Raw genomic sequence first — 10,457 nt, 5'->3', positions numbered from 1 at the left:
AGTTCAGGTGTTCTGTCGTGGGGTTGTGTGAGGTCAGTCATATACAGTCGGTTCATTACCTGCAGTAGATTCTGATCAGCTCGCTCCCAGTGAGGAGATGAGACCAGGAGCACCGTAACACCAGCAGAGTGACGTGTTGCTGTGGGCGGAGCCACCAGAACACACCTGTTTTAGACACTTTTAAAAACAAAACAATCCAACATCTGTTTAAATGAAGCTTCATGTCGAATATTTTCAGAGGTTTATCTTCCTGTGAAAACAGCACTTTCCTTTGGCACTACGTTTCTTCAACCGCTGAACTACCGTATTCCTACGCACGAGCTCACCTACAGAGCGCGCTGTATAACGCCGCAGGAGCAGATGTAACTTCAAGAACTTTTAACCAGGTAATTAAAAAAACATTTGGGTAGAAAACACAATGAGAAACAAATGTCTGAAAGGGGATCTTCAGGTTTAGTTTCATCGAGCTGTTGATCATCTCCTTCAGTCTTTTTATGATACGGGCAGCTGATCCAGATGTTTTATGAACCATTTTATTCATGTTTGTTCATAAGAACAGGCCTGACGTCACCAGAGCCACGTTCAGAGAAACATAAACAGACCGACAATCTTTTTTACCCACAAATTATGATGCACAATTTGCCATTATTGTACATCATTCAAGTAACTGTGCACATGATACAGATTTATAACTTATTGCTTTATCAATAGCTTTTCTTCTTCCTCAGTCAGGCTGCGGATGGTGTTCTTCGTCGTATCCCTCCAGGTCGTTGTGAATGACGTCACCGTGCTGATCCTGACACGTCCGCACCACCTGCAGGACGGCCGCCAGGCGTCGGTCCAAAGCAGAGAGGTGTGGCTCGGACAGGAAGGGGGCCACCGCGCCTGCCAGAGGATCCCGAGCCAGCGACTCCCGCATGACGTCACTCAGGCGGAAGCCAGGGAGAGACAAGAGACGCAGGCGGAGGAGGGTGGAGCGATGAATCCTACACAGCGGAGGAGAGGCGAAGGAATTCACAGAGAGAAACTGTAAGTTATAAAGGATTTGAATGAAATGATGCTTGAACCGACACCAACCGACCTCTCCTCACCCCTTTAATCGTGAGCGTTTCCTACTGACTTCTTCTGCCACACCTGGGGAACTTTATCCACTAGTTTCTTACAAGCTGTTTCTCTCATCCTGCATTTTGAAGTGTTTTTAGTTTGTTAGTTTTTTACCTGCAGCACTGTTGTAAAGGAGCCAGGATAGACGGCTCATCCCGAGAGTGACGCCCAAACCTGGAAAACATCATCAACGACATCTTTAGTCATGAGAAAGCAACATAAACAAAACGTTGCCACGATGCACTTGGTTTAAAATGGCTTTTGCTGTTGTTTTTCTACTGTGACCACGTGTGGAGAGATTACTCACGCCCGTCCGTTATCCAGATGCAGCAGAAAAGTCTCGTTGCCAAATTTCTCAAACGTCTCGTAGTGATGTCTGTCCATGTTGCCTTCGAATGAAAAACAGTCATGCTTCATTCGACTGCAGGGAAAAGCTTTTTAATAATGTCAATAACACCCAGAGTGCCAGAGGTCAATGATATATTATGAACCCGTTCACCTCTGCTCTTAGAGGAGAAAATAAGAACATGTAGCTGTGTTGAGTTTGAGAGACTGACCCATGAGGAAGTCCAGCACAGCCATGTCTATGAGATCCACCAGTCTGGTGCCGTGGTCGTAAGGAGGCGTCTGTTTGACTGTGTCGCAGTAGGTCGGGTCCTTCTCCCACCTGGGAACGACAGCGTTTAGAAAATATAATAAGTAAACATTCATTCATAGTAAGTAAATGACTTCTTCTATTTTGTCATTAAATGGGATTTTTGTGATGACCGGTTTTGGACTCATGCCTGTTGTAGAGTCACTGTCTGTTTCTTAGATAACAGTGAACTACACACACACACACACACACACACACACACACACACACACACAACCTGAGCTGAAAGCCACAGAGTACACGATACAACTGTAAATCTGATGTGCCCCTTAAATATAACGTTATTTTAGTCAAGTTCTCATTTCACTATCGCTTTGTTGTGATCCAGGCCGAGCGTCTGTCAGACTCACATGATCCCAGCACCTGTACCTGTGATGTGTAATGTGTCCTGCAGGAGGCTGAAACTGACTCAGTTTTAATTAATGAATAGATTCATTATTCTTTAATGTGGAGTTTTATGTGGTGTTGTGTTGCAGTCCTTCATTCAGACCACTGGGGGGCAGCGTGCACTGACGGTTCACTCATGTTCACCACAGTGCGAGCTCCACCGGCGTCAGGTCAGACACAGGGTGTAAGGTCAGCGGCGTTCACGGTGTTTAGTCTGTGGGAGGATTAACTGAAACAGAGGAGAGTGCTCGTTGAGACGGGCAGTGTACCCACTGGGCCAGCTTGGTGCGGCTGTAGGACCGTCTCCATGGCGACCTCCAGGACCTGCGGGGAGCGAGGGTGAGGTCAGGTAGCATGGCGGCCAGGGAAACCTCCAGCGCATGTGGCCGACCGCAAACTGGGTGCTCTGTTGAACAGTAATACTCACACTGGCCGTAGAAACACACGTTCCCCACTAGAGAGAGAGAGAGAGAGAGAGAGAGACAGAGACAGAGAGAGAGAGAGAGAGAGAGAGAGAGAGAGAGAGAGAGAGAGAGAGAGAGAGAGAGAGAGAGAGAGATGGACGTTTAGTTGTACTGTTTTGTGAGGGTGCAAAAGCCATAAGAAGTGCATACAAGCACGGGTATACACTCACACACACACACACACACACACACACACACACACACACACACACACACACACACACACACACACACACACACACACACACACACACACACACATACCGGGGGAAGTGAAGAAGGTCCTGGACAGCCTGTGGTCTGTGGTGATCTCTCTGATCTCTGCCGTGACATTGATGAGCCGACCCACCGCGGGGGGGATCCTGTTGAAGCCCAGCAGTCTGAGGTGGGAGACGGAGACGGAGATTAACATTAACAAAGGAAAGATGTGCACCAAGAGGAGGTTAAAGACGGGGGGGGGGGGGGGCGACACAAGCAGGACAGTAGCCTGCCTCTCCATCTGTACCTGTCCAGGTGGAAGGCAGCGATCTCAGCGTTGTGTCTTTCAAAGTCTGAGAAGTAGAAGAGGTTTAAGTCCGTCTCTGCATCTCTGGGCTGTCTGAACACACACACACACACACACACACACACACACAATACGCTGATGTATGTCATGTGTTACGGTGAAAACGCTCCCCCGCCATACTGTACACAAACAGACAGTCAGTACCGGGTCCTCACTTCATGGGTTTGAGCAGAGCCTGTCCGTAGTTCGGGAAGGATATGAGCAGTTTGAGCTGCGTGCCGCCCGTCTTCTGAACTGAAAGAGAGAGTGGAGAGAGAGAGAGTGCATTAAAAAACAAAGAGATAAACAAGGTTAATCCTTAAAACGCGATGTCACACACTCACATATTAGATCACAAAAACAATGAGACGTGTATGAAGGAAGTTGTGTCAAACCAACATCAGTCCATCTCACAGATATAAACTTTTACTTTGAAAAGAAAAAGGTTAAATAATATCCTGAAACATCTGGGCACTGTAGTTTTTATCTTTGTAGTTTTTTTTGTTTAAAATAGTGCTTCTGTTGCGGACTATTTTCAGCTGCGGATTAATACGCATTTGTGCCCCACATGGTTGTGGGACTTACTCAACATGTTTATTGTAATGATGTAACATGACGACTACATCAGTGTTTGGCTGCACAGAAAATACTCGTTGGACAGATCAGTTTATAGTTGTTGTTTTTTGTCTTTTCATGGGATTTTTTTGTTGACAAAAAGAAGTAGTAATAAAGTATATCAGCAGATTTCTCCTTTAATATGACAATGCATTACACCACTTTCTCCACACGGTGGCCTATTAAACAACAAACTAACACTGGACCCTCCATTTTGAACATTTCCACTATAAGTCCTGTTTGAAATACTTCATGAAATGGATTTTTATTAGTTAACTAATTAGTATCAATGGCAGCATTTCAACTATCTGATTTAATGAGGTTATATCTTGAGGCAATCTTGCTCCTGCAGCTCATAAACAAGGAAGTCAGTACATCGCTGTTTATTTTAAATATATATGTATTATTTTTTCACCTTCACTGAGGTCTGTAAAGTGAACACAGTTTACATTCTGTCATCGGCCTCAGCCGCACTTCAGACATCTGGGAAATGCGAATGAATAAAATCAAAGCATGCGTTCGTTTCTCTTTCGAGTGAACAAGTTCAATATGAGAGGAAAAATAAAGCGCTGTGGTTGTTTTAACGTCACGCTTCAAGGAGCAAATCCTGGAAATAAATCAAAACATGTCAATCCTGAGATATGAATGAAATCCTCTCATATTTATTCATAATCCCTGTTTATAACTCTGATTAAAAAAGGAACATTTACCTGAATTCACACATTTAAAGATGCTGTGCTGAGTGTTAAACACGGGAGAGAGAAAAAAAAAGGGATGACACAGTGAAAAAAAAAATCAGCCTGTAGCTGAGATTAGTGCTTAATCTGCAGCGTACAACACAAATCTCAATACATTATTCATTCTGCAGCTGAAGATGAGGACAGGGTGTCTGAGATGAGCAAACACAACATGAGCTGTGCATGTGCTTATTTATGCATCCAGCATGTGTATATGTGTGGGTCAGTGTGTCCTCGTGTGTGTGTGTGTGTGTGTGTGTGTGTGTGTGTGTGAGTTGAGACAATACAAGTTGGTGGGAGGATTATATTTATGACCTTACTACAAAAAGATGATGTGAGCTAAACATTCGCCTGCTGTTCAGAATTATAATTCTGAATCACATTGTATTTTCTGTGTAAGCGCTGACGTCTGTGTCTGTTCATGAATGTAGTATTTACTCACACACACACACACACACACACACACACGCCTCCGCTGTGTTTGCTTTTCCACCTTCTTCAAACCCTCACCTCTGTGTGTCATCAAACACGGCGCTGAACCCTCCTGTGTTTGCTCTCTCATTCTGTGTTAAATGTACTTTGTGATTTGATTTTCATACATCCATGTCACTTTTTTATTCGTGTGCCTTTGTGTTAATACACGGATGCTTCTGTCAGAAATGTAATCTTCACTGTTGTGAATATGAACTTTGTCACACTGAGCACTGCTGCCTCCGGCTCTCTCGCAGACCGGCTTGTTTGTACGAAGGGATTAGAGTTAAAATGAGAAAGCAGCACGGTTTTTCGATGTTGTAACTGTGTTTAACCAAGAGGAAGCTGAATAATTATTCTCAAATTAAACCCTAGCACTTCTGGGACAATTCAGGGTAAAGACTAGGTCGGTTTCTAGATCTACTCTTGGTGTATTGAGCAATGCAGCCCCTCAGTGGAAGCCTGCATCCTAAATATGGTACAGAATACAGATCTAGACATTTCATACGCTGATGAGTAGATTTGTTGCTTCTTGTACCATTTCCTGTCCTTTCTTCTCTCTGTCCTCTCACCTGTTAGCCCTGCCCCCGCCTCATTTGCTCACCAGCGCTGTGGATACGTTGCGTTGCCAAATAGTGAGTCAGCTGGGCCAGGTTGGGATCCTTCCTGTTGTACAGTTCCCAGCGAGAGATGCCCAAGTGAAAGCGCAGCCAAGGAGGGTGGGTCTCCACGTCGCTGGTCCAAGCGACTCTGTCATAGCCTTCTTCCTGACTGGCGCTCTGCCTTCAGGAGAGGAGGAAGTGGAGGTGATAAATGGGCAGAATTAAAACAATGAAGGTCAAACAGTCACGCTGAAGCTCGGACAATTTGCTTCAGGGTGGCTCTTGAATATAAAACATACTTTAGATATAAAATATGAAATGAAGAAAAATGTATTAAAATTCCAGATGAACTAAAGCAATGTGGCATGACAATACTTTTCACTACATTACATTACAACACTGGTGTCATGGTTAAGAGATGATACAAATTCTGTATTCTATTCACCATCTTAATTTAATCTGTCAGTGTACTAATATTTTCTAATAAGCACATAACACACGTCTCAGCATTCTAACATTTTCTGGTATTTGCTGTCGTACTTGATGGGAATGTTTTTCAAGGATGAACCAAATTACAAATTAAAAAGTTTTCACCTGATGGTCCAAGATGAAAGTTTCACAACAATCCAATAATTGTTGAGACACTTCTCTAAAAAAACCAAAACCTCATGGTGGCAGCAGTCGAGACAAAAAATTATGGGATCATCAAAGTCAGTGAGTTTTTGTACATAATTTCATTTTAATCCACCTGGTAGTTGCTGAGATATTTACATCTGGATCAAAGTAGTGAACTGACAGACAGACAGACAGACAGACAGACAGACAGACAGATTGTGAATCAAGCCGAAAACTTTTAATGTTCAGATTTTGCCACAACACTAAATCAGGCCACTGGAACTCAGTGCCTCATCAAAGATGCAGAACAGTGGACGTTTTTCTTTCCAGAGCACCAGTTGTTTCTTAACTTTACATAATGAAAGATCTATTTTCTCTGTGTCACTCACCACTCACTGTCATTACTAACGTCATCTTCCCTCTCTTCTTCCTCACTTTCCGTATCGCTCGCATCCTCATTTGTCTTCACCCTCAGCAGCCAATCATCTTCTCGCAGCTCTGGGTGTGGCAGGTTGTACAGCGGGTGATCGAACAGTGCCTCAAGCTTAGAACGACCCTTGACCTTTTGAATCACTTGTCCAGTTCCGATCAGTTTCTTTTCCCTCTCACTGGTTGCACTGAAGTCGTCTTTACCTTTAAGGTGTAATGTGCTGGCATTCAGTTTGTGATGCTCGTCATTCTGGGGACTGGTTGGCAATTTCTGTGAGGAGGAGGAGGAGGCATCTGAAGAAGAGGAGGAGTGGGAGACAGACCGATGGTGCTGGGTATCAGTCCTTGGCATGGATGAAGAGGAGGAAGAAGATGAGGCGGGAAGGACACAGGCTGTCTGGAGGACAGACAGACAAAAAAATGCCAGAAGGAGGTGGAGAGTGAGGGACAAACACGCCAGAGCCAGATAGATGGAGCGAGTGGATCGGCCAAGGTTCTGTCTCATCATGCTGGAGGAGAGAAACACAACAGAGTGGCGTTTAAAATCCCAACAGACTGTGGACCCCTGCCAACACTTCACACCTGATCATGATGAAACATTTTCTGCACATTGCATTTCACATATACAGTAGCCTGTATATACACCTATTCACATATACAGGAGAGGACAAAACAAGAAAAACACAATGAAAAAGAAGCTTTACTTTGAATGAACTGAAATACTCACAAGGGCAGCGGTATTAAAACCCTCTGAGGTCCAGGGTATTTTCTCGATTTTTAAATATTCTCTTAAATTCACTTTTTTAAAAGGTACTTGCATAACATAATAGAACGTAATATTCAAGGGTTTTATATCACAAGTTTCAAAACTATCCAAGCTCTTTCTATAATGAGGCCACCCCCTTTTGTCCCAGAGTGCTTTGTAAACAGATAAGTAGCCTCGAATGATGAAAAATTGAAACCCGGTTTTTGAAATTCTTCGAATCTCTTATGAAAACAAACCTTTACTGATGTGGCTGAATTGTTTTGGTGCTTGAAATGGGTTTACCAAAGTCTTAGGTTCCTAAAAACAGCATAATATATGAGTAAAATAGTAGATCAATGTTTCATAATTCCCTAAAATTAACCAAATATTAGAGGGCCTCCTTATTGGCCTTCTAGCTCCGGCTGCGAGTCACATGATCTTGTAAGAATATGAACCAGAGATTGGAAAGTTTACAAATTCTAACAACATTTAAATCACATGTCTATGTTGCATATCTTACTAAGATATTAATATCTCTAATATATTTAAAAAGGCCTGACATACACTGCTAAGACATTTTGATAAAGCTAGCAGTGTATCGATAATCTGTAATCTGAGGACCTTCGACCTCTAGGGGGCGTACAAACCTCCACCAACCTTGGCCTCATTCATTCTTTTTTTTATTGTTTTATTTTTTTTGTTAAATAAATCAAATGAACTAATTAAGTGAGTGTATGTTTAAATACTTTAAAGAGTTACTTACTAACCCTAACCCTAACCCTAACCCTAAATAATAAAAATATTATAATAGGTTTGCTGGTTGGGTCTGTAACAGGATGATGACGAGTGACGTCAGGTCAGGTGGTGACAGGTGTAATTTAGCGGCAAACTTGGCGGCTGGGTGACGAAGAAGCTTCTTCAAACATCATGGAAAAAAAATGTCTGAGCAACAAAGAGACAGACGACAAGAGAAAAGGACACCAGAGAAACTGAAATTCGGACTAACAAACAACTTATCGCGGGTATTTTGTAATGTCGGCTACTCGGCTAGCTAGCATTAGCATTAGCATTAGCATTAGCATTAGCAAAGGACCGGGAGAGGACGTCGCTGACGTCGCAGAGGAGGAGGACGCGGCAGCCGTTGACGTTAGCTCATCATCAGGAAACGGAGGCGGAGAGCCACAGCCCAGGGACATACACCTGCTCAACCGCCCCACCCTCATCTCCACCTGAGCCCGACACCGATGCGGATGGCAGAGACCCGGTGGCAGGTACGTTTCCAGTTTAGCAGCCCTACAAACCGGAAGTTACTCGTAGCTTACGATCTAACTAACTAGCGCCAGGATAAAGTGTCTGAGGGGCATTTTTTTTCATATAATAAAGTTAATTGATAAAATCACAACAACATAATGTCATATAGGGGTTTCTTTTGCAGAAAAGCATTGATTGTTTATGTTATGGTTATCTATTTTATAGTTGCATCTCTATGCATGGATGTGTGATGTGGAGGAAGTCCTGTATGATACAGGTTACATGTATTATTATCTATTATAGGTTTACCTACATTGATTAGTATGAATGAAAACTGTGTGTGATTGGTGGGAGAATCTGAATCCTAGAACTGCATTGATGGAGGTGGGGCAGTGTGTGTTGTGTGCGATCAACTACACTCTGTAGGTAAATGTGTTGATGTTGCTGCTACCGGCTCAGGAATGTATTGTTACTAATTGTGTGGTGTAAATCTGGTCTGACAGAATATATCTACAGGTGATACTGTCCTTCAAGTTGTGATCATAGACTTTAGCTTGTCAATGTAAATCCTGTATAAGCTACAGGTGTCTCCAACGGCAACAACAACAAACTGCCAATCAAAACCTGGATTGCTTGTCGTGTGAGTGGAGGGGGTGAGGGTGGCCTCTGAGGTTTTGGGCACAGGGGTCTGTGCACTCTCAATTGTGGCCTGGTTCAGAATTAGCCTGCGCACTGAGACACATTGTGTGTGTCCTTGAGGTCTAAGAAAAGTGTTAAATGAATTTCCTTCCTCTTAAGGCTTTTACAAAGGCAATTTTTGGTCTTCTGTGAGGAGGAGGAGGCATCTGAAGAAGTATGTCATGCAGACAGCTAATAAAAACGAATGAAATGGTCAAAGTTGTCATATTGACATTTAAGGTGTAGTGATCGATTTCCAAATGTCAGTCATGCATTGAGTAACACGCAAGAAAACATCCCACCTTAAAAGCAGCCTAGCTGGAGCTGAATACCCAAGGTAAAGGTGTATTGTGAGACAATGCTAAACACTGATTGTTTTAGGCTGTTAGACAGACGAGTGGATAGACAGAGAGACGGTCACCCTGTACATTCACAGCACTGCACTAGTTAAGCAACAAACGGTTAGATAATCATTTACATCAAATCCTGAAAGAAAGAAAAGCTCACTTAGAAAATCAATACATTATTGAACAACTTTCTGCTCCCAAATTCCCTGTGTGGAGCAGCAGGCTGGAGGAATTACTTACATCTCTTTCCCTTCAAGACCTTTCTTCTCCCTCTCTCTATTCCTCTTCCCTCCCTCAGTTCTTGAGGCAGACACTCACAGTTTGGTGGCATTTCTATCTTTTTTTGTTGTTGTTTTATCCTGTTCCTTCCCGGGAAGATTGCGTTTGTGTTTGCTTGTTATCATGCGGTCACTGCAATCCAAACAGAGCAATGAGAGGACGAGCGCGTTGTGGTTGCAGTGACCTGTGTCAGCGTGACCCACAGTTAATGAGAAAGGAATCACTATATACCGTGCTGCCAAATGATCTTTCAGTCTGCGTGGATCAATGCAGGGTGGGTTAAATAGCCATCCTGTTCAGAGGACTAACACAGCCGTGATAGGTCAGCAGAGTAGCGCTGAAAAAAATAAATGTCAACAACAAATAACTAGTTTTAAATAAAAAATTCTATAAACATGTTATATTTGTTTTGTTTAATTCGTACAAAAAACAAAAAGTGTAAAAACAACAATTTGCTGTTTTTAGAATTTTGTACAGATTAAAACAAGATTTATAACGTGTTGATAAGTGAGATTTAAAAATGCTGGTGGGAGA

General features: G+C 42.9%; 1 protein-coding gene across 2 annotated transcripts; it reads right to left on the bottom strand.

Annotated features, from left to right (window-relative positions):
* Positions 1-401: 401 nt before the first annotated feature.
* Positions 402-10,137, bottom strand: fam20cl (family with sequence similarity 20 member C, like). Of its 2 annotated transcripts, XM_056400979.1 has the most exons (11): positions 9,885-10,136; positions 6,584-7,132; positions 5,582-5,760; positions 3,331-3,409; positions 3,116-3,208; positions 2,875-2,990; positions 2,420-2,600; positions 1,662-1,771; positions 1,412-1,493; positions 1,219-1,278; positions 402-986 (listed from the first exon to the last, which is right to left on the bottom strand). In XM_056400979.1, the coding sequence occupies exons 2-11, from the start codon at positions 7,129-7,131 to the stop codon at positions 725-727; spliced, it is 1,710 nt and encodes a 569-aa protein (XP_056256954.1). In that variant the 5' UTR covers position 7,132; positions 9,885-10,136; the 3' UTR covers positions 402-724. The 2 variants fall into 2 exon arrangements, with proteins under 2 accessions (XP_056256954.1, XP_056256955.1); XM_056400980.1 differs by lacking the exons at positions 402-986; positions 1,219-1,278 and having other exon boundaries at positions 1,413-1,771; positions 2,416-2,600; positions 9,885-10,137.
* Positions 10,138-10,457: the final 320 nt, after the last annotated feature.

This window comes from Seriola aureovittata, chromosome 17 (genome assembly GCF_021018895.1).
Source record: "Seriola aureovittata isolate HTS-2021-v1 ecotype China chromosome 17, ASM2101889v1, whole genome shotgun sequence".
In the NCBI taxonomy this organism is placed as follows: domain Eukaryota; kingdom Metazoa; phylum Chordata; class Actinopteri; order Carangiformes; family Carangidae; genus Seriola; species Seriola aureovittata.
The sequence above is the reverse complement of the archived record's forward strand: the minus strand, read 5'-3'. Positions and strand labels throughout refer to the sequence as shown.

Bases quoted from the DNA above. Each gene is read 5' to 3' on its own strand.
- fam20cl (XM_056400979.1), bottom strand. From the start codon at position 7,131: ATGATGAGACAGAACCTTGGCCGATCCACTCGCTCCATCTATCTGGCT. The intron at 1,279-1,411 runs GTGAGTAATCTC...GATGTTTTCCAG, and splicing joins CATCTGGATAACGGACGGGC to GTTTGGGCGTCACTCTCGGG. The intron at 987-1,218 runs GTAAAAAACTAA...TCCGCTGTGTAG, and splicing joins CCTTTACAACAGTGCTGCAG to GATTCATCGCTCCACCCTCC.